This window comes from Hypanus sabinus, chromosome 6, assembly GCF_030144855.1.
Source record: "Hypanus sabinus isolate sHypSab1 chromosome 6, sHypSab1.hap1, whole genome shotgun sequence".
NCBI lineage: Eukaryota > Metazoa > Chordata > Chondrichthyes > Myliobatiformes > Dasyatidae > Hypanus > Hypanus sabinus.
Genome location: NC_082711.1, coordinates 46,431,573 through 46,456,705, shown reverse-complemented (window position 1 = coordinate 46,456,705; position 25,133 = coordinate 46,431,573). Strand labels below are relative to the sequence as shown.

Genomic DNA, 25,133 nt, shown 5'->3' with positions numbered 1-25,133 from the left:
TCCTCACACCATGTTGAAGGACCTTCAAGCCTTATTAAAAAACATCCAATGGGCACACAATGATTGTTCTTCCTGGTTTGCCCATTTCCTCCTCAGGGGAAGATATTTTCAGGAGACAGAAGTGAAACTGTGGAGGTTTCACCATCTGACTTGGAAACAAGGATTTTAGTTGCCTTAATGCCTGGGGGCAAAATATACTAAACGAAAACAGCCACATACCTGAGAAAGAAATATTTCTGATGGGCAATTTTCATGTTGAATTCAGTAGCCTTTTCTATTATTCATCTTTCATTTTGCAGGAAGAACAAAAGGCCAAGGAAAAAAATGACAAGATTAAACTGGCTTTGGAAAAGTTGAAAGAAGCAAAGGTTAAAAAGGTCAGTAGAATACTAAAAAGATTTTTTAAAAAAAGATATGGTACTTGGACAGAAACCTGGAGGTCATTAAGGCTAAGTCACACCCTGCCAAACTGCAAAATTTTAAACATCAAAAGGTTCATCAGCATCACATGATTGCTTCATAAAGACCTCCATGGAGCCCCATGACAAGTTAGCAAGTTTTACCTAAATATTCCACCCACCAAAATAGTCAGCTATCCTCTTGTGTTTGTTCTGGGATGCTCCTGGATGGAGATGAGGGCTGCAGCATCACTGATAGGTCAGCCCTTGGTAAGTTCTGCAAAGCAAAATTAATATTCTCAAATCAACAATCTCTCTTATTCATAGACAGCCAAAAAAATAAGGGTTCTAATTACAAATGTTCTAGAACCATCAACAACAAAGATAAACTATTGACAGTTTAAAAATAAACATTCCCTTCTATAAAGTACAGAGAAGTGTGCCTGATGAATTTATAACTTCTTTTCACGATTACATAATCTGGCAGTTTTTTAACTTAAATGTACAAAGAACTGAATGATTTGACAGCTTGTTTTCATTCAGATAATATAGTTAATTCCAAATGGAGCATTATAAATTTGCTCTCTTTAAATGGCTATTTCTTTATCATGAACTTGCTTGGATACTGTATTTCTTTACCTGGACGAGTCTTTCCAATTCAGCCTCTAGCTTTGGTTGAGGGTGTATGGAACAGGTCTCCCCTTCAGGCATTTGAGTGTTGTGTTGGACTAAAGAGGCAGCTTAACACTGATTGCTTTCATACTGCCCAATTCTCCATTGATTACTTCTCTGTTTGTCGCAATTCCCCATGTAGACCGGTGCTCCAACTAATCAAGTGCACTTCATGCCAGTTGAGTTAGAGCTGCTCCAACCACAAACATCCCAGAAGCACTGGGTAACTACCTTCAACAATGTACATTGGAAGTACTCCAGTGTAACATTGACTACTCCCCCCACTAGAATAACCTCACCAATGTAAGTCTCCTTTGCCCCTTCTGGGGTGGATGCTGCAATTTCAAAGCTCAAAGTAAATTTATAATTGAAGTACATATATGCCACCATATACAACCCTGAGATTCATTTTCTTGTGGGCATACTCAGCAAATCCAAGAAGAATAATAGAAGTAATGAAATACCACACTCATCATGATGGACAAACAACTAATGTGCAAAAGACAACAAACTGCAAATACAAAAGAAAAAAAATAATAATAATAAATAAGCAATAAATATCAAGGACATGAGACGAAGAGTCCTTGAAAGTGAGTCCATTGTTTGTGGGAACAGTTCAGTGATGGGGCAAGTGAAGTAGAGTGCATTTATCCCCTCTGGTTCAAGAGCCTGATGGTTGAGGGATAATAACTGTTCCTGAACCTGGTAGTATGGGTACTGAGGCTCCTGTACAAACTTCCTGATGGCAGGTGAGACAAGAGAGAATGACCTGGCTGGTGGGGGTCTCTGATGATGGATGCTGCTTTCCAGCAAAAGTACTCCATGGTGGGAAAGATCTTCACCCATGATGGACTGGGCTGTATCCATTATTTCTTGTCACATTTTCTATTCAAAGGCATTGGTGTTTCCATTACCAGGCTCTGAACCAGTTAATATGCTCTCCACCATTTATCTATAGAAGTTTGTCAAAGTTTTAGATATCAAGCCAAATTTTTGAAAACTTCTAAGGAAGTAGAGGCAATGCCGTACTTTCTTTGTAATTACACTCACATGCTGGGCCCAGGAGAGATTTTCTGAAGTGACAACGCAGAAGAATTTAAAGTTGTTTACTCTCTCCACCTCAGATCCCCCAATGAGGATTGGTTCATTCTTCCTCCTAAAGTCAATAACCAGCTCATTGGCCTTGGTGACATTAAATGAAAGGTTGTTGTATTGGCACCACTTGGCCAGAATTTTAATCACAATTCTATATGCTGATTCGTCACCACTTGTGATTCAGCCTGCAACAATGGTATCATCTGATTCATTCCTCATGAAGTCAATAATCAGTTCTTTGGTCTTGCTGACATTGAGTGAGAAGTTGTTGTTATGACACCGCTCAGACAAACTTTCAACCTCCCTCCTATATGCTGATTCGTCACCACTTTTGATTTGGCCAACGACAGTGGTGTCGTTTGTAAACTTAAATATGGTACTGGAGCTGAACTTCGTCACACAGTCATAAGTGTAAAGTGAGTAGAGCAGGGGCTAAGCACACAGCCTTGTGGTGGATATATGCTGACAGAGATTGTGGAGGAGATGTTGTTGCTAACCTGAACTATCCATGGTCTGAAAATGAGGAAATCAAAGATCTAACTGCACAAGGAGGTACTGAGGCCAAAGTTTTGAGAGGGTGATAGTATTGAATACCAAACTGTACTCAATTACAAGCATCCCAATATATGCATCTTCACTGTCCACATGTTCCAGGGTTGAGTGAAGAGGCATTTGTTGTGTACCTGTTGTGCCAGTAGGCAAATTGGAGCAAATCCAGTTCACCTCTCAGGCAGGAGTTGATAAGTTTCATCAACTACCTCTCAAAACACCACCATTGTGGATGTAAGTGCTGCTAGAGGATAGTCATTGAGGCAGGTTACCACATTCTTCTTAGGCACCATATAACTGAAGCCTGCTTGAATCATGCCAAACTGCCATCAGACTGCCAAAGCAGGAGGTTTATGATATTGATGAATACCTCTCTCTCTCTCTCTCTCTCTCTCTCTCTCTCTCTCTCTCTCTCTCCCCCCCCCCACTCCTTCTCCCTCTCTCCCTCCCTCCCTCACTTACTTGTTTTATTTAACTACTCATCCTCATTCTCTCCCCTCGGATTCTTCACTCACCTGTAGCCTTTTTTTTTGCTCGCCCACATTACACAACTACATACCAACAGCTTTGCACACTTTCCTTGCCGAAGGGAGAGCAAAACAATAAATATTGAGTGAGGTCTTGTCACCTGGTCGCCATTTGTTACATTTATGGTTCTGGGATGCTGAGTGGCCGTGAATAGTACACACGAGAGATGGAGAGGTTAATCTCGCTTGTAAGTCATCTACCCAGAATGCCCTCTCACATTACGCTCCGTACGTAACACACAGGGAAACTTGACAGCAATCCATAAAGTTCAAACTACACATGAATACATAACAAATATGCTGTAATTAGGTATACCTCTGTAGGTACACTTATAGGATTCTATTCATAAAGAATCTTCCACAAATTCCAGTCTCTCTCTTTCTATTATTACCAATGCTATTTTCAACTGCTTATTTATTAAGTTCATTGGTAACAGAAAAAAATATGATTTGACCTTGTCTAGACCACTGTTATCGTTCGGCTGGTACTGCAGCCATTGGCTTCAGGATTGTCTGGCACAGGAGTCACTTCTTCCTCCTTGGCTTCTGCTGTCAATCAAACCATGTGTGGGAAATGAGGCACTTCCTCAAGAAACAGAAAAGAGCAAAACACAAGGGTTAGATTATGTTCTTATACACTTCCTGATGATTACTCCTAGGGAATAATGAGCGAGGTCCATCTACCCGATTTTCATAGAGAGAGGCAGCAGAGTTGTCCCAAGTATCAGGCAGATCAAATCCATTGTCTTCGGACCCTGCCACAAACTGGAACCATTTCTGCTAAAGGGCGAGATTTGTTTTACATGCTATTCCAAAGATTGTGCTTTGCTGCACAAAAAAAGGACTTGCGTTCTTAGTAAAAGAAATGTTAAGAAATTAATTTACTATTTTAGTTGAGAGAACTGAAACATCTGTTTCCTTTTTAATTCCAACAAAATACAATTTGATGAATGAAATAATTGGACAATTGAAAATTCTGGGAATGTAGGAACAAACAGAATTCATTTAAACCTCTACTACCCTTTGCATTAAGAAGACTTAAATAAATATTTTTCTGAAACCTGTCTTTAATACTTAAGGGATTCTCTCAGTTTTCAGTCCTTAAAACTTGCATATTAAGAGATTTGACATTAATACATGAAAGCATGCTAACATTATACTTAAGAAAACAGTTTTTCCTGATCTATATATTGCATTAAGAAGTATTTTATGTTTTTTTCTCAGAAGACCTGGCTTTAATACTTAGGATATCCTCTCAATATTCAATCCTTAGGACTTCCTTATTAAGGAAATTAAGATATTCGATGTTCGTACATGAAAGTATAGTTTCAATTCAAATTCTATTGTCATTCAATCATTCATGAATACACATGAATACAGCTAAAGGAGCAGTGTTACTATGGGGTCAAGGTGCAAATCACAGTATGAACAGTAACACACAGCACAAAGCACACACAAAATAGCAAGCACAAATAGTATCATTATCACGCAATAAAAAAAGTCAGATCAATCCACAACTGAACAGAGTAAAGCTCTTCTCCTCCAGCCCAGACACCTCTTCCCCCCCACCCCCCTCACCTCCAGGCGACACCAATGACATGAGGCCCAATCCACACACATATAAGGCAACTAGCTCAGATAGAATGAAACTACACAAAATATACTTGCAGATAGTCAGACTCCCCAGCCCATTGAAAACTTCAGTTGACCACAATGACACCAGTGGATTGCCCCCTCCCCACCACTCCCCCAGCAACATTGTGGCTTGAGACTCAGTCCTCGTATATATTAAATGCTGGTAGAACACAGCAGGCCAAGCAGCATCTATAGGGAGAAGCGCTGTTGACGTTTCGGGCTGAGACCCTTTGTCCTGACGAAGGACAACAGCATTTCTAACAGCATTTTGTGTGTGTTGTTGTTTGAGTTTCCAGCATCTGCAGATTTCCTCGTGTTTCCTTGTATATATTCCTTATTCCATAGATATTGCCATTAATTTCTTCAAAGCATTGATCAAGTCTTTCACTAACCTTCTAAATTTTATTGATTAATAATAATATTAATATTATTAATTTTATTGATTTTATTTTATTTATATTGATTACTGTATGTTCGAATTTACGTACTTATTGGAAAGTATCAGTTCATACATGCATGTTCAATCTCACTAATATTTACCTTGCAGCTAGTTGTCAAGGTCCTCATGAACGACAGCAGTAGTAAAACACTGATGGTTGACGAAAGGCAGACCGTGCGAGAGGTTCTGGACAGCTTGTTTGAGAAGTCTCACTGTAACTGCAGCGTGGAGTGGTGCCTGTATGAAAATAATCCTGAGCTACAGATCGGTAAGAAGCGGGATTTTAAAACAATGTCCAACAGTCACAGTCAGTTCAAAGCAAGGACTGGATTTTGCAAAGAGAGTGAAGCTAGTGGTGTTCATCTTCCATATTCTTTGAAACCATCAGCAGATTCACAGATGTGTTACTTTAGCAAAGAAAATACATTTTTATACATTATTTTTTCATTTTTTAAAATGTAAATATCACAGTCAAGGTAAGTGGTTATTAAAAGGGTTTATTATCGTCACATGTGACAAGCTAGAGTGAAAATCATGATTTTGCTTTCCGGCCAGACAGTTCATTTCACAACATCCGTACACGGAGGTCGCGTGATAGAAAAGCAATAACGGAATGCAGAATTCCAGCGACAGAGAAAGTGCTTGCAGGTGGACAGCCAGATGCAAGGACCATAACTGGGTAGTTTATGAGGTCAAGAGTCTATTTTATTATATGAGAGATTTGTTCAATACTCTTATTAAAAAGCAGGATAGAATTCAATCCTAGCACTGAATTGCCAGTAGTGAACCATCTGCTTAACTGCAACGGTCATTTAGGTGAAGGACAAAGCTGTTGGACAGGGAGATGGAGGTAGACTTGATGATCAGAAAGGAATGGAGATATATTTCCAAGTCAGTATGTTGTACAACTTGGAAGGGAGCCAACAGGTGTTAAACGTTCCTATGTGTTTAAATACCTTGTCCTGCTTAATGGAGGCAATCGTGAATTTTAGAAGTGCTATCAGAATAACTTGGGAGAATAAATGTAATTCATTTTGTAGATGTAATATATGATGCCCGAATGACGTAGAGAATGAAAGTTTACGATGAAGGATGGGATGCCAGTCAAGATGGTATTGAGCTTCTTGTGAGAGCTGCACACATACAGGCAAGCAGGGACCATGCCCCTTCCTCGTGTCCTGTAGGTGGTAGAAGGGCTGCAATATTCTTTTTACTTATTCACGCACAAGGAAGGTGGATTTGGACGAGAATTCTGCATTAATTGCCCCTTCCTTATCACCCTGAGCTGAGGACACAGTGAATTCTTTAATATTTATTTATTCATTGAAGGGATGTAGGGTTTGCAGGCTGAGCCAGCAATTAACTGACAATGTCTGTGGGTCTTGAGTCCAATAGGTCAACTAAGTAAAAATATTAGATTTACTTGCCCGAAAGAAACTAATAAATAAGATGTTTCTACAATATTTCAGTAATTTCATGGTCATTGAAATCAGCTGTAACTCAAAATTTGAGTAAATAAGTTGAAATTCCCCAACTGTAACAGCAGAATTCAAACTCATAACTCGGATCAATAATCCAGAACTCTGACTGCTGTCTGAGTGACTGAGTTTCCTCACTACCTGGTTGTTGCTGCAGCTGTAATCCTGGTCAGTGGTGAGTCTTGGGCTTTTGGTGTTGGGGGGATCGGTGATGGTAATCCCATAATGAGGTGATTATACCCCCCCCCCTTTTAGAAATGGGCATTGCCTGGCAATCTTGTGCTTTGAATGTTGCTGGTCATTAACTGCCCATGTCAAAATGTCTCTCTGTCCTGATGCCTGCAGCTAAGAATCAATGTCTATTATAAGGAGGATAAATTGAATTAAATATTGTACGATTATCTGCAAACATCCATATTTTTGATCTTACAATAGAAGAAAAATCAATGAAGAAACAGTTAAGTCAGTTGGGTGTAGGGCAGTGCCCTGACAAACCCTCGCAGCAAAGTCCTGAGGATGGGATGATTGATCTCCGAAAATCAATATAACTTCCTTTGTACAAAGAATGACTCCAACCACTCCTTTATGTTCTTTGACTTCAGTGTTACCAGGGCTCTCTGACGAAATATTTGGGAAAATGTCTGGACAGTCATTTTCATCTTGGCTTGGACCAAGGTTATGATGAGGTCTGGAACTTGTGAAATGCAGGCTGATCAAGAAGACTATTGAAGAGTTGGTGGTACATCATAAAGTTGTCAATGATATCTTGCACTGTTTTGCTGATGATTGAATTTGGGCAGATTGAGTGGTAATTAACTAGATTGCATTTGTTTTGCCTCTGGTGAACTAGCCATGCCTGAGCAACTTTCCTGATTTCCATATAGAAGCTAATATTTTAACTGTACTTGAATAACTTAGCTAGTAGCTCAGCTAACTCTTTGGGACAAGCCCTTGTGAAAGTGACACACTAATAGATTTGCTGCCTCACACTTCAGATGACCCATTTTCGATCTTGACCTCTGGAGAAGTCTGTATGGAGCATATTCCCCTTGTAATAATGTGGGCTTCCTTCAGGTGCTCTGGTTTCCTCCCACGTTCCCAAAAATTGCAGGCTGGTGGACAAATTGGCCACCATTTGTCTCCATTGCGTAGTTGGGTGGTGGAGTCGGGGGAGATTGAAAGGAATACAGAAAGAATAAAATGGGATTAGGATTGATTTAGTGAACAAAAGGGCCTGATTCTGTGCTAGGTGACTGATGTTTGACACAATAACCTGATTAAAACTGACTTTTAAAATAGTGGAAATCTCAAGTGGATCATCCATTCTGGGTGGCATGGTTACAAATTCTTCAGTCCTTTCTTTCAGATATGCATGCTGGGCCCAGTCATCATTAAGGATATTCCTGATCCCTTCTCTCATCAGCTGTTTAAGCATGACTGCCAATTAAATACACCTTTACAGGCTCCACAGGTTCACTGCACTCTAGGAAAAGCTGTTTTTCCTCATCTCCATCCTAAACCTATTCCCCTGAACCTTAAGGCAATGTCCCCTAGTTCTAGTCTCACTTACCAGTGGAAACACATTTACCTATCTTACCTATTCCTTTCATAATTTTATACATATGTTTCTATAAAATCCCCTCTCATTCTTCTGAATGAGCAGGGAATAGATTCCAGTTAAACATTATTTTTATTGGCTCAATTTATCCTATTTTACACATTGGTTACTGTCAATCTTTATGTCCACCCTTTTTTTTTGTAAATTCTGTTGAATTTCTTTATCTTACTGCAAATGCCTACAAGAAAATGAATCTCAAGGTAGTGCAGTGGATTCCAGTTAAGTGAGGCACTGAAAAACAAAAATCTCAAAACTCGAGAGAATAGCTGGGATTTCCCGCCACACTATGCCACTTACATGAGGCAGGAGACGGCTACCCGGTAGTTTCTAACTAGTGTCAGTCGTTTTCACTTGTTAGATACTACACCTTGCTTAGAGCGGACAGTTTTTGAACAGCATCAGTTGTGTAAGCTTGTGTTATGTTACTCATTTGGGCTGACGTACACGGAATTAAAAAACAGTGATTTTGTATACTACTTCATACAGGAAGGCCATGAAGGCAGTCCATTATCTGCACTCGGTGTCTGTAATGATTTTATTCATTTACGGTCAATCAAACGAACAGGGCAGCATACACTGGATGAATTCCTCCATCGAACTAATACACAGTTTTTTAATACTGTGCTAACAATTTAGATGAAGACATTGAGAATAACATCAGTAAATTTGCTGATGATACTAAGCTGAGTGGCAGTGTGACATGTGATGAGGATGTTAGGGGAATTCAGGGTGACTTGGATAGGCTGGGTGAGTAGGCAGATACTTGGCAGATGGTGTTTAATGTGCATAAGTGTGAGGTTATCCACGTTGGGAGTAAGAACAGGAAAGTAGATTATTATCTGAACGGTGTAGAGTTGGGGAAGGGAGAAATACAGAGATCTAGGAGTCCTTGTTCCTCAGTCACTGAAGGTGAATGAGCAAGTGCAGCAGGCAGTGAAGAAAGCTAATAGAATGTTGGCCTTTATTACAAAGGGAATTGAGTACAAGAGCAAGGAAATCCTCTTGCATTTGTACAGGGCCCTGGTGAGACCACACCTGGAGTATTGTGTACAGTTTTGGTCTCCAGTGTTAAGGAAGGACATCCTGGCTGTAGAGGAAGTGCAGCGAAGATTCATGAGGTTAATTCCTGGGATGTCCGGACTGTCTTACACAGAGAGGTTAGAGAGACTGGGCTTGTACACGCTGGAATTAAGGAGATTGAGAGGGGATCTGATTGAAACATATAAGATTATTAAGGGATTGGACAAGATAGAGGTAGAAAATATGTTCCAGATGCTGGGAGAGTCCAGTACCAGAGGGCATGGTTTGAGAATAAGGGGTAGGTCATTTAGGACAGAGTTAAGGAAAAACTTCTTCTCCCAGAGAGTTGTGGGGGTCTGGAATGCACTGCCTCGGAAGGCAGTAGAGGCCAATTCTCTGGATGCTTTCAAGAAGGAGCTGGACAGTTATCTTATGGATAGGGGAATCAAGGGATATGGGGACAAGGCAGGAACCGTGTATTGATAGTAGATGATCAGCCATGATCTCAAATGGTCTACTTCTGCACCTATTGTCTATTGTCTAATATTGGCAGTGTTCTAATTGGTTCTGTATTTCATTTAAAAACATAATTTGTTACTCAATTAAATAGTAGTTTGACTTTTTTTTTTAAAAACTATTTTCATTAAAGTTCAGCTAATTGGGGCAGCCATGTAAATGGACCAATATGTATTGTTCCTGATGTGACCTAATTAATCAAAATCCACTGTATATGGTAACATATATGTAATTTGATAATAAAATATACTGATTTCTGGGATTCACTGCCCTATAAAAGTTAATATTCTTAAAAACTTCAAGCCCTTGCTTCAGGAATACAGTAAAGGTTAGTGTAAATGACAGAAGGGAGACAAGCTACCCATCAGCAGATACTTCCTGTAGCATATATGGTGGAGCTGAATTCAAAGATCCAAAGGTCAAAGTGGAACAAAGTCATCTTTGATGCAAGGATCACCTATGAAATCACTTTTTAACAGTGCAGTTTATTTTTATAGCTAACACACAAAAAATGGTGCAGGGACTCAGCAGGTCAGATAGTGCTTATGGAAATGAATGAACAGTCAATGTTTCGGATTGAAACCCTTCTTCAGTACTGAGGAGTATAGCTAAACTGGCTTTTGTGGTTAAAGTGTAGGTTAATATATTTTTGGAATCGCAGAAATATAGTAGGGAAACAAATATTTTTGCCCAATTTGACAGTGCAGATGAAGATTCCAGTCTAAATGAGTCTCATTTGCCTATGTTTGGCCCATATGCCTCTCAACCCCTCCTATCCATGTTCTTGTCCAAACATCTTTTTAATGTTGTTAAAGTACCTGTCTCATTCACTTTCTCTGGCAGGTTATTTTATATGTGCTCCACCTCTGCATGGAAAAGAATTGGTGAAAGAGCTAAAAATCTTCAAACCAATGCCCTCTAGCTTTCAGTTTGTCTTCACTTGGAAAAAGGACTCATGGCAGCATCCTCAAAAATCTTCTCTGCACTCTTTCCTGCTTAATGATGTGTATTTTATGACAAGATGACTAGAACTGTACACAATACTCCACATGCCGTCTTACCAATGCCTTTCACAACAGCAACATTACATCCCAATTTTTATACCCAATGCCTTGATAAAGGCCAGCCTGTCAGACACATTCTTTATCACCCTATCCACCTGTGATGCATTTACAGTGAACCACCGTATGCACTTGTACTCCTAAATCTCTCTGTTCCACAACACTCCCCAGGGACTGACCAATCATCACATAAGTCTCAGCACTTGCCAAAATTCACACAACTGATCTGAAAACTATTTGCCAGTCCTGCCTACCTAAATGATCAATGTTCCCTGTAATTTTTGATAACATTCTTCTCTATCTACAGCACCTTCTATCATCTGCAAATTTGTTATCTGTGCTTTGTGTATTCACATCCAAATCATTGATACAAATAACAAACAACAAAGGTCCCAGCGCCAAACCTGATTACATAGCTCTAGTTACAGCCCTCCAGTCTAAGAAACAATCTTTGACCATCACTCTCTGCTTCCTCCCATTGAGACAACTATGAATCCAATGTGCTCGTTCTCCTTGGATCCCAAGTGATCTAATCATCCAAACTAGCCTGGCACAAGGGGCTTTGCAAAAGGCCTTGCTGAAGTCAATATGGACAACATCCACTGTCTAAAGGGTTTGTCAGATATAGTTTCCCATGCACCAAGCCACCTGGATTTGCGTGAGTATTTCAAAAAATAGAACACATTTAAAAATCACACACAAAATGCTGGTGGAACACAACAAGCCAGGTAGCATCTATAAGGAGAAGCACTGTTGACGTTTCGGGCCGAAACACTTCGTCAGGACTAACTGAAAGGAGAGACAGTAAGAGATTTGAAAGTAGTGGAGGGAGGGGGAAATGCGAAATGATAGGAGAAGACAGGAGGGGGTGGGATGAAGCTAAGAGCTGGAAAGGTGATTGGTGAAAGTGATACAGAGCTGGAGAAGGGAGAGGATCATGGGATGGGAGGCCTCGGGAGAAAGAAAAGGGGAGGGGGAGCACCAGAGGGAGATGGAGAACAGGCAGGGTGATGGGCAGAGAGAGAGAAAAAAAACAAACAACTAAATATGTCAGAGATGGGGTAAGAATAGGAGGAGGGGCATTAACGGAAGTTAGAGAAGTCAATGTTCATGCCACCAGGTTGGAGGCTACCCAGCTGGTATATAAGGTGTTGTTCCTCCAACTTGAGTGTGGATTCATCTTGAGAGTAGAGGAGGCCATGGATAGACATATCAGAATGGGAATGGGACGTGGAATTAAAATTAAAATGTATGGCCACTGGGAGATCCTGCTTTCTCTGGTGGACCAAGCGTAGGTGTTCAGCGAAACGGTCTCCCAGTCTGTGTTGGGTCTCACCAATATATAAAAGGCCACACCGAGAGCACCAGACGCAGTATACCACAGCAGCCAACTCACAGGTGAAGTGTCGCCTCACCTGGAAGGACTGTCTGGGGCCCTGAATGGTGGTGAGGGAGGAAGTGTAAGGGCAGGTGTAGCACTTGTTCCGCTTACAAGGGTAAGTGCATTTAGCTCTGGTTCCTGCAGCACAATTCATTAAGATCGAAGTTGACCCTTTTTACCTGACTACCGCTGCTTTTTCCCATTTCCATTGATTTTATTACTATTCAAATGTCTCTCCCTTAAATATACCCAGCAAGTAGACCTCTACAGCCCTTCAGATTTCCAAAAATTCAGAACCCTCTGGGTGAAATTATATCACAAACAAGAGAAAATCTGCAGATGCTGGAAATCTGAGCACCACACACAAAATGCTGGAGGAACTCAGCAGGCCAGGCAGCATCTATGGAAAGAAGTACAGATGACGTTTCAGACCGAAACCCTTCGGCAGGTCTTTAGCCCGAAATGTCGACTGTACTTTTTTCCATCAATACTGCCTGGCCTGTTGAGTTCCTCCAGCATTTTGTGTGTGTTGCTTGAGTGAAAATATTTCTTGTCATCTCTATTCCAAATGATACTATTTTATTGAGACTCTGACCCCTGTTCTGGGAAATCCAGACCGGAGAAATGTCTCCTGTACATTTCCTCTTCCTTAAAATTCTTTTTAAGGATCTGGGCAGTACAGGCAAGGCCATTACGTATTGCCCATCCTTAACTGTCCTAGAGAAGGTGATGATCAGCTGACTTTTGCAATTGCTGCAGTTCCTTTGGTGAAGATATTCCAACATTTATACATTTCAATGAGATCATCTCTCTTCCAAACTCAAAAGTGCACCGGGCACATCAGCTTACTATCTCCTTAGATGAGGAACCTCCCCATCACAAGAATCAATCTTAAACCGATTTAACTTGTATCTGTAGTTGTAATTTCTGTAATTCTAACTTTGAAACTTACTCCAGCAATTGTTTCAAGGAGTTAGTTCCCATCTATGTGGTGATAAATCCTTTCTGCAGTTCCCTAGCAAGTTTCTGCAGGTTTGACCTCAAGCCCTCATAACTCCAGAAATTGGTTGATTGTTGTCAGCTCTTGTTACTGTTGTTTGCTGATAAGTTAGTTTGAGGAAGAGACAATTTTTATCTACTCAATACTGAAATTTTTCTTAAAAATTCAATGCACAGTCGTACCTTAGAAGCTATAAGAGCGGGGAAGAAAAGCCTTGTAGCCTTTTTTTGTATATGAAGAATGTCTTTTACAAAAATCTTCAGAATACAGTCTGTTTTTAGAAGTACAGTGGATTCTGGTTAATTGAGACACATTGGGATCAATGCATTTTGGCTCAATTAAGTGGCTGTCCCAATTAGCTGAAGTTTTAATTGAAATAGTGTAAAAGATATAAAAAAAGAAACTACCATTTAACTGAGTAGCAAATTATGTATTTAAATTAAGTATAGAACAAGTTAGAACTTGACCAGAACTACTACAGTACTATAAAACTGTGTATTAGTTTCTGATATCTATTGGCGGAAGAATTCATCCATTTTCTCTTGATTGACTGTAAATGAACAAAATCAGCGCAGACATCTCATGCAGATAATGAAGTGCTTCGAAATAAAAAACAAAATTATCAAAAATCACTTCTTTACGAATTTGTGTCAGTTGGCCCAGTTGGATATCATAACACATGTACACGCAAAGAACGCTATCCATAAACTGTTCGCTCTAAGCACTGTGTGGTGTCTAAACGGTACACAAGTACACGCTGCTGATGCTAGTTAGAAACTGTTTGGAAGCAGTCTCCTGTCCCAGTTGAGCAGCAGAGTGTCCCAAATAAATGAAGGGAAACCTGGCTATTTTCTTGATTTGTGTTTGTTGTTTAAGAATTGCTGAAAATAACTGGCTGCCCCAATTAACCTTTTGGGCCAGTTTACTGGAATCCACTGATTAATTCACCAAAATTATACTTTTCCTCTTCAAGAGCAAACACGAGGAAAAAACATGAGGAACAAGACCTTATATACCGGCTGGGTAGCCTCCAACCTGATGGCATGAACGTTGACTTCTCTAACTTCCATTAATGCCCCTCCTTCCCTTCTCACCCCATCCCTGACATATTTAGTTGTTTGTTTTTTTTCTCTCTGCCCATCACCCTGCCTGTTCTCCATCTCCCTCTCATGCTCCCCTCTCCCCGTTTCTTTCTCCTGAGGCCTCCCGTCCTATGATCCGTTCCCTTCTCTAGCTTCACTTTCCCTTCACTTTCGCCAATCACCTTTCCAGCTCTTAGCTTCATCCCACCCCCTCCGGTCTCCTCCTATCATTTCGCATTTCCCCCTCCCCCCCCCCCCATTGATGCACCATCAATAACTCACACTGAGTCGTAAAGGCGAGATACCGGCTTTTATTGACTGGAAGAAGGAACAAGCAGTGGTTGACCACCATACTACATCCTGGAGACTGAGAGGCCGGGCTCAGACCTCAATCGCCTTTATACAGGAGTCTGTGGGAGGAGCCACAGGAGCAGTCAGCAGGGGGCGTGTCCAGACAGGTATATGTAGCTCACCATACCCACTACTTTCAAATCTCTTACTGTCTCTCCTTTCAGTTAGTACTGACGAGGGGTCTCAGCCCAAAACGTTGACAGTGCTTCTCCTTATAGACACTGCCTGGCCTGCTGTGTTCCACCCGCATTTTGTCTGTGTTGTTTGAATTTCCAGCATCTGCAGATTTCCTCGTGTTTACACATTTAAAAATATTGATATTTGACTTATTTTTCAGATCCCAGTTTCTTATTTAGCTCTCTGCATTATGTTTAAAAGGTTAATCAATTATTTTCTATTTGTGACAACTTTTTCTCTAATTGGTAGCTCAGCTAGATGGTTGCATTGCAGCTGACAGGTGCTGGGGAATCTCCTAACAGCAATAGTTGGAAAAGGGGAAATTCTTACCACAAAACCTCATGAGCTGTTTTCAGCAAAGTCAACAGGAACACTGTCACTTTACCACGGACTGCAAACACAGTGCTTAGAATTCACAGATTCTGCACCCGCTCTGTATTCTGTGCTGTAGTCTGCCGGGGCAGCAGGGAGAGAGCAGCAGACACTAGGACGTTTGATAAGCTCATCAGGAAAGCTGGTTCTGTTCTTGGGGTGGAACTGGATTCCCTGGTGGTTGTGTCTGAGAGGAGGATGCTGTAAAAGTTACGGAGCATTATGGAAAATCCCTCTCACCCCCCTCCATGACATACTGGACAAACAGAGGAGAGCCTTTAGTAAGTTCCACCAAGGTGCAGAACTGAACACCCCAGGAGATCCTTTCTCCCTGTGGCTATAAGACTCTACAACTCCTCCTCCTCCTCCTCAAGCATATAAATGTACGCTTTCATTGCTCATCTATATTTTGCACTATTACTTTTTAATGTACATTTTGTTTTTTTTACCTCAATGCTTACTTTTTGTATTTTAAAGTATATAATTCTGCCTGAGCAACCTTGCAACAATACGTTCCTTCAGGATAAATAAAATTTTGTCTTATCTTAATTCTTTAAGGCTAATTCTTTTATTCATCTCTAAGGTAATGTGACATTCCTATATGAATTTATTAATTGCATACTTATGAATTGCTTCTTACTGCTTGATTACAATATTGGCCTGGATTGTGGCTGTTTCCATACTCTGTTTGCTTTAGAGACCAATTTTTTTCTTAAAAGCTTCGTGCAATCAACCATCAGCACAGAGTACCCAATGATGCTGTTTGCTATGGCAACAGACATTGTCTGAGAGTAGGAAGCCAGTGGAATGTGCACATTAGGAGAAGACCCCAGAGACACAAGGTGCCACTGCTCTTTTCCAGGTGTCAAGTGTCATAACCAAGACCCTGCTCAGTCCCATTACCCTTTATGGCTTCAAAGTGATCTTTCCCCAGTTCCTTGACCTCCAAGGCATTGTGAAGTCAAGTCAGGATTTAACACTCGAATGCAGAGGAGGAATATTTGTTCAGTCATGCATGAAGGAGTGTGAAGGAGGAGTCCTTTTCAAATTGTAGACTTAATAAAAGCAGAAGGTGCTGTAAACATTCAGTAGGTGGGGAAGCAACTGGAGCAAGAGAACAAGATTAGTGTTTTAGGTACTCGGAAGAGGGACAGAAAGAAAAGAAGAAGCAGACAAAATGGAGTAATGGATAAAATAACGAGGACCTCTCTGACAAGTGAGTCCAGAAACCTGCAATGTGCCCTTTCATAAAATGAGGCGTTATTTCTCAAACTTTCCTTGGGCATTGTTTCATTTCCAAGGACAAATAGATCTAAGTGGGAGTGAGATGGAGATTTAAAATAGCAGACTACAAGGAGCTCTTCCAGCAAGTTGGAAAATGCCAAACTGGCCGAGGGCATCCAGTGCATCCTGGATATATGTGGGAAGGGAGAAGAAATGTTTGGTGGGGGTATACGGAGTCAACTAAGGGTGCCACTGTCCTTTTTAAACATATATTTTTATGATTGCAAGACCCTGCTAGACATTAAGAATTTAAAGTACTGCAGGTCTACCCATTAGCGAGTTGCCCCTTGGTGGAGAAGCTGAAGGAGCAGGACTTGGTGCAGATTTTGTTGCTGTCCATGCCCATGATGGTGCACGAAGGAGGCAGTCTAATAGCAAGTGACAGTCTTAGTCACTTTTCTTGTGATCACTAGACCCCTCTGGAATGTTTAATGTGGAATGCTGCAAGTTCAATTCACTGACTTATTAGCGGACAGCAGGGGCAGATGGTAGTGGTGCTGCGTGGCCTTGGTCGTAGCAAGGACTAGGCCTCAGGCTGCTGTGTGCCTGCTTACAGCCGCCAGGAGAGAGGGATCAGAGCCAGTGTGCTCTGCTGGGGTCGGGGTGGCACAGCATCCAGTGCTGCCCCCTGGTGTTTGCTTGGTAGAAGTCAAGCTGTATTGTGGTCGACTGCAGATTCCTTGTGCCAATCAGTCTCAGGGTCTGGAATTCTGTTTTTGTTTTTGCGTGGCGGTGTTTTACTGAAGTGTTGCATGTGCTTGCTATCTTATATGTACTATGCGTGCCCTGTGCTGTGTGTGACTCTCGGTATTGTGTTTTGCACCTCAGCTCCAGAGTAACGCTGTCTCATTTGGCTATATTCATGGATATCCATGTACAGCTTTATGTTAATATAGCCAGCCAGTGGTGTAGTGAATTTTCACCAGGCTTCGAGGCGAGTGGTCCCGGGTTCGAATCTGGCTGGTTCCATGCTGGGTAGAACATTGAGATGGCCTAGTAGAAAACAGAAAAAAATGGCATAAAGCTGCCCGATGCGCCATGAAGCACAGAAAGCAACAACATTACCTCATGGCTCTTGCAGTCAATTCCCTATCTTTTCTTATTCTTCCAACCAAACTACTACTTCACATTCAGCATTAAATTTCAAGGATCTCCCATCTTCCTACTCTATCACACTATATCTCCTTGAAATCTTTTGCCATCCTCCTCTCAGTTCATTATACCATCAAGTTTTGTGTCATATGCAAATTTGTAAATTGTGTTCTGCATAGCATTGTTCAAGACATTGATAAATGTGATGGTGCCTGGTATGGACAGTTGAGAACTCCACTGTACAACTGCTGATCTCTTCAAAATGCTAAAATCTGCCAGCTTTTGTTCCATGTTACTTATGTTTTATCCATATTATTTGTGGTTAATTAGTCAGGATGTTTGCCTGTTACTTTACCAATACTGTATACCAATGGCTATCGGGTAACTGTACATATGCCATTATTGACAAAGTGCTGTTTGCCTTCATTTCTGTGCTGAGCTTCTCAATATATTCTGCAACATGAAAGCTGCCATTTACTTTCCCTTTTTTGCAAGCATATTGAATGTGCTTTTCTTGTGATTATTCATGTAAGTTTCTATGTACATTGATTTATTTCACATCGTTGCAGAAAATGCACATTGTTGGGTTAGACACAGCGGAAAAGTCACGTCATTGACACATGATGCATAATCACATCAGGGCGAAAAGATTGAGCAGTTGTCATATGCTTTGATGAGCATTTTATATAAATTTTATTAGCAAATAGGAGAAGAATGTCATCATAATATCTGATTTAAATGGAAGAAAACATATGACCTATATCACACTCTGAAAACCTTCAAGTGATGTATTTGAACAGAGATCTTTACCTCTCTAATTCAGGAAATTCTGCTGCAATGACTTTCCTGATCCAGGGTTTCGACCCAAAATGTTAACATCTTCTATCCTTCCACAGATGCTGCTCAGTCCCCTGAGTTCCACTGTTCTCTTATGCTGCTCCAGATTCCAACACTGTCATCTCTTGGTCTCCAACAGCATTCTTAACCTGCTCTTTCCAAATTGAGGCTAACTTGTTATGCAAACTTTAAAGTGCACAGCAGGCCACAGTTCTTGTTGCCCATTCTGATGCAAACATCACTGTCCTTTGCTGTGTTTTCCAGATAAACTTTACATTTCAGTTGTTATATGATAATCAGCACTGAGTAAGGTCACACACACACACTTCACACACACTTTGACACAAGGGCAGCATATTTGCTTTGTTGCACAGAACAAAAAAGCAGAGTACAACTTTCATGGCACGTGCTGGTGATAAGAAACCTGATTCCGATTCTGAAATGATGTGATTAAATAGTGTTGATGTTCAAAGGGAACTTGGTGTACTTGTACGCAAATCACTGGAAGCAACATTCCTGGTATAACAAGGAAAATGGTAAGTTTGCCTTTGCTAACAGAGAAGTAAGAAGAGGAACAGGGAAGCAAGGAAGTCATACTCCAGTCATGCAGGGCCTTGGTGTGATTGCACCTGAAGTAAGGATGTACCTATTACAGAAGGTGGACAGCAATGATGCATTGGACTAGCTGCAGGGAAGGTGGGTTTAACAGACGAGGAGAGAATGAGAGACTAGACCTGTACAGTCTGGAGCTTAAAGAATGCAAAATCTTAACTGCTTAATGGTGCAACAGGTTAGCTGCAGGAAATATATGTCCCTAACATAGGGGACAAGTCATAGCTTGTGCCCACGTTTGAATATGAGTAGAGGATGGTGAATCTCTGCTCCAGGGATTCATATACTGAGTTACGAAAAGACCTTGTTTTGTAACCATTGTAATACATTAGTGCATTGGTGATGTTAGAGCAGGAAGCTTGCATCACCAAAACTTGTTGAACAATAAGTGGAACTTTCAAAATAGTTTTGCAATGTTCCAACAGATAACAGAAACAGTCACAAACAATAAGGGAACTTATGTGTGATTATCTTTCAACTTTGCTTTTAAAACACCATTTTGCATGTATGATGATAAGTGCATGCATATCACACATTTAATCTTTCCCCAATAAACATAAATGTATAACTTGAAAAAGTCAGAATACGATTTTCTGCACAGATAGATATCACGTGGAGACAGTTCCCTTTTTGCTGACCATAAGCATGGAAACAAATATTTGATTAGGGGATGCTATCAACTAAAGTGAGACTGGCCAATTAGCTCAAGGCCACCAGACCCAAGAACAGCTTCTACCCTCCTTTTAAAAGACTATTGAACATTTCCCTAGTATGGTAAAATGGACTCTAGCCATAACAATTTACCTTTCACCTTATTGTCTACCTGTTCTACACTTTACCTGTAACTGTAACACCTTATTCTGCACTTTTGTATTGTTTGTCCTTGTACTACATCAACGTAAGCAATTTATCTGTGTGAATGCAATGCAAAGCAGTATTTTACTGGACCTCAGAGTATGTCACTATAATATGTCAATTATCATAAACCAATTTCAATCTCATTTTCAGTTACACACCACACTCTGGGTAAAAATGGTCCTCCCACATTTCATTCCACTTACCCTAGCTCTGGATGTTATAGTTTTCCGATTCAGATCCATTTATTCATCACATATATATTGAAATACTTAATTTACATTAACAACCAACCCAACCTAAGGACACGCATTCCAGTGCCGATAGAGCATGCCTACAATGCTCAAAGCAGCAACGCAGAGCAAAATAAAGCAGTAAAACAACAACAGCAAAACTAGCCCCGTTCCTCTCTCCCACCCAGCCACACACACGGACAGTCCTGCAACCCTGGGGCCAAGTTTATCTGGCTGCAATATGAGAAAAGTTTCATGCAAACTATCCTATCAAGATGCTTCATAGTTTTAGATATCTCAATTACATCCTCTCTCACCTCCTTTTCTCCAGGAAAAACAGACATAGCCTCTCCATTCTCTCTTCTTTCTGTCATGGCTTCAGATACTCCAAAGCCACTCCATCTGCTGTTCTGTATTCTGTTAATAACAACCCAATTATAATCTCAAGGAACTCAAACATGATTTCCTTCTCATAACTCCATGTTACTTCTCCCCAATGCTCTTACTATTTTAATTAACCCTTTATCACTTTCATACTGATAACTTCCAGCATCATTTAGAGAAAGAAATATATTCCACAAATAAGATATAGTAAAACAAATAGACATCAGGGTCCGAGAAAAATATTTCATCCCTGGAAACTTGTTTAGCTCGTCTTGCAGCTCCTTGAAATTGAAGGGCTCCTTAGAAGCAAACAAACAAGCTTTGTCTTAGAGCCCAAAATGTAACAATGTCAATATCAATGCAGAGGCTTCCAATTGAAGCATCTAAGATGAAACATTGCTGTATCAGGGTTTAAAATGGGGGGGGGGGAGGAACTAATCATGAATTGCAAAAGGTTTGTTTGCAGGTACAGCAGACTATCAAGGAGGCAAATGGAATGCTGGCTTTCATTGCTAGAGGGATTGAATTTAAGTGCAGGTGGGGGGTTATGCTCCAACTAAACAGGGTACTGGTTAGGCTACCCCTGGAGTACTGCATGCAGTTCTGGTCTCCTTTCTTGAGGAAGGACGTATTGGCTTTGGAGGCGGTGCAGAGAAGGTTCACCAGGTTGATTCCAGAGATGAAGGGGTTAGACCAGGGGTCAGCAACCTTTACCACTGAAAGAGCCACTTGGACCAGTTTCCCACAGAAAAGAAAACACTGGGAGCCGCAAAACCCGTTTGACATTTAAAATGAAATAACACTGCATATAACGTTTTGTTTTGCCTTTATGCTATGTATAAACAAACTATAATGTGTTGCATTTATGAAATTGATGAACTCCTGCAGAGAAAACGAAATTACATTTCTGCATGCAACAAAAACATTTTGAACTCCGAAAAAAAGACGTTGGGTTGAAGGTTACTTTTAAGTAAAATACTCAACGTCTATTTGAGTCCTTCTTGTATTTATGAAAAACGCCAAACTTAAATTTGCCGCCAGCAGCAAACCAAAAATAACGTCAGCCAGCTGTCAACCTGAAAAATAAAAGGACTATTTCACTGAACAATGAAAACATATGAATATATGTAAAATAATAGGCAATTAAAATATTTATCATACTTGGTCAGGTTGACTCACACCTGACAATGCAGTCGTATTCAGTAGGGATGGATCGATGCTTAGGGGAGTGACCGGGAAGAATAATGTGTTTTTTTCCTCTCTGAACTCACAGAAGCGTTTCCCAAACGATGTTTGCATTGCGATGATTGCAGAATGTAAATACTCCGAATTTATCATGTCGTGACCTTGTTTGAACTCTCTCAAATTGGGGAAGTGAGACAATGTGCCTTTCTGTAAATCTCTGGCAAGCACTGTCAACTTGCGCTCAAATGCCAAAACATCCTCCAACATGTGCAGGGCTGTACGTCCTTACCCCTGAAGAGCTGTGTTCAGCGTGTTCAGGTGCGCTGTCATGTCTACCATGAAGTGTAGCTTTTCCAGCCACTCTGGCTGTTCCAGCTCAGGAAAGTTGAGCCCTTTGCTGCCCAGGAAAGTTTTCACTTCTTCCAGACACGCGACAAACCGTTTCAGCACCTCCCCTCTGGACAGCCAGCGATAAAAACACGTTGTAGCGGTGTGCTACATGCAGTCAGTAAACTGCAGTCAAAGATAGCTTTATTCGAACTAAACAGCCTTGCTTTTAAGCCTCCCTCAACCCGCCCCCCATGGGCCCGGATGCTGCAAAAGACACGTACTCACAAACCCCCGTAGGCTATCTCCCTTAGCCTGAACGCTGGCTAATTGTGAGCCGGTTCGGATGTGTCAGGAAATGGGTCGCCACAACGTCTTATTTAGATTGTACAAGATCACCATAATCTTCAAATTTAGAATTACATTTCAAAAACTAACAAACTAACATAAAATACATTTTAATTAAATACTGACCATGTAGCGGTGTGCTAAACGCAGCGCTAAAATTACGACACGGAGTCGGTAACTGCAGTCGAAGGATAAAACTTTATTCGAAATCTTCAGCCTCACTTTTAAGCCTCCCTCAACCTGCCCCCCATGGCGCAGAGGCTCCAAAGCTCTGTGCTCGCAAACCCCCGTAGGCTATCTAATTGTGAGTCGGTTCGGATGTGCCAGGAAAAGGGTCGCCACAACCAATTATTTCCCAAAGCAACAGGGAGCCGCAGCACAGACGTAAAAGAGCCACATGTGGCTCCGGAGCCGCGGGTTGCCGACCCCCGGGTTAGACTATGAGGAGAGATTGAGTCACCTGGGACAGTACTCTCTAGAATTCAGAAGAATGAGAGAAGATCTTACAGAAACTTACAAAATGATGAAAGGGATAGATAAGATAGAGGCAGGAAAGTTGCTCCCACTGGTAGATGAGACTAGGGGAAGGGGACATAGCCTCAAGATTTGGGGGAGTAGATTCAGTATGGAGATGAGGAGGAACTGCTTTTCCCAGAGAGTGGTGAATCTGTGGAAATTTCTGCCTAATGAAGCAGTGGAGACTACCTCAGTAAATGTACTAAGACAAGGTTGGACAGATTTTTGCATAATAGGGTAATAAAGGGTAATGGGGAAAAGTTAAGTAGGTGGAGACGGGTCCATGGCCAGATCAGCCATGATCTTGTTGAATGGCGGAGCAGGCTTGATGGGCCAGATGTCCTACCCCTATGTTCTGATCAGTTCTGTTAATCTCTGCAGATAGATAGTCCTTGACCTAATTGGCATCAGGAGATATAGGAGATGCCAACAATCATTTTGAGAGTATCACTGAGCACCTGATGAGATGTCAGTAGATACCAAAGAGGCCAATAGATACAGTAGATACCAAAGAGGCCAATAGTGTTCATGGTCTAATAGGCAACAAATCAAATTCTTGCAAGTACAGCTCCATTATATGCTTCAATTTCATTTAAAATGGTGGGATTGGTTAGTCAATGGAATATATATGCTTCAATTTCATTTAAAATGGTGGGATTGGTTAGTCAATGGAATAGCAGAGGTATGAAAATAAAAGTTAATATAGGTTCAGAAGGGGAAGATGGTTTGTTGATGTCTTTGAGGAAGTGGCATCATGGGTAGACTGTGGTAAGTACACGGAAATTCATTTCTAGACTTTCAGGAGCCACATTGACACTTTATTTTTGCAGGAAAATATTAGTTAAAGTTAAAGTTGTTGGGACATAAGATTGACTAATATCTATTTGTTCATCTTCTGTAAGGATTGGAGCAAGTGTTGATTAATGAATAATTGGAGTATTGATGAAGGTAGCCCAGGGATCAGTACAGGTTAAAGGGAATCAGAAGAAGCAGCAAAATTTTGGTGAATTAAGATGGATGTTACCTTTTCTTTTAAAATAAAATAATCAAATTAGGTAGGTTTCATCACATACTGGTGAACACACTTGCCAGAAATACGTATTTTTTATGCTGTTAATAGAAGTCTAGTCATCATGGTACTGATCAAACAAGGCTGAGTTTTTGCTCACTGCAGTACATAGACAAATATAATGAAGCCATCAGGTATTATATAAGGTATATTTTATCCAGCATTTAAATATATCATTGTGGTTAAGATTTCATGTAAAATTGCAAAGACCCTAATCTCACAAAGGTTTGCTGAATGAGTTATTGCAATACCCAGACAATGGTAAAAAAAAATCTAAACTTAAAATGATTCCCATTTACAACTGTTTTCCTTTACAAAGAATAATTGATTATAGATTTGATCTTATAGCCATAGTCTGAGATGTGATAGTTGCATTGAAATTATTGGATCTGCTTTGCATTTGAAATGTCTTTTGAAATATATATTATATATTTTTAAAATATCAATAATTGTTAAATTTGTTCAGACTTTTTACAGATGAAGAAGCTGAGAGCGTGTTTCAAAGTTTTCAGTGCAGAGCCTCCTCACTATTTCTCTAAGGCCTAGCCACAGATCAGAACACACACATTCATTCCACACAATGAATCCAGCACTAATAATAGCAAGAGGATAAACAACAATATCAGATGGGTCCCAATAGTATAAAGCATAGAAGAAAGATTAAAACAAAATATATAATAAAAATCCTTGTTTAATAAACGTATTAAATGTTACCCACAGATAATCTTGCTAGGTACTAGGAGTACTGGATAGTAAACATAAAGTACAGTGCAGATGCTGTAGTCAAATCAACACATACAAACAAGCTGGATGAACTCAGCAGGTTGGGCAGCATCCGTTGAAAGGAGCAGTCAACCTTCTTGATGAAGGGTCTTGGCCCGAGACGTTGACTGCTCCTTTCAACGGATGCTGCCCAACCTGCTGAGTTCATCCAGCCTTTCCGTACGTCTTGAGTGGTACTGTATATCCTGCAAATATTGACGAGATATGTGATCAGTTTGTGGTGGAAAATTGTATTTC

General features: G+C 40.6%; 1 protein-coding gene across 3 annotated transcripts in view; it reads left to right on the top strand.

The window, feature by feature from the left end:
* Window positions 1-25,133, top strand: part of apbb1ip (amyloid beta (A4) precursor protein-binding, family B, member 1 interacting protein) — a 137,199-nt gene that overhangs the window by 77,014 nt on the left and 35,052 nt on the right. For all 3 annotated transcript variants that reach the window (XM_059971331.1, XM_059971330.1, XM_059971328.1), the window contains exons 5-6: window positions 300-377; window positions 5,424-5,583. In XM_059971331.1, coding sequence (XP_059827314.1) covers window positions 300-377; window positions 5,424-5,583 — 238 coding nt within the window. The remainder of the gene's footprint in view (window positions 1-299; window positions 378-5,423; window positions 5,584-25,133) is intronic.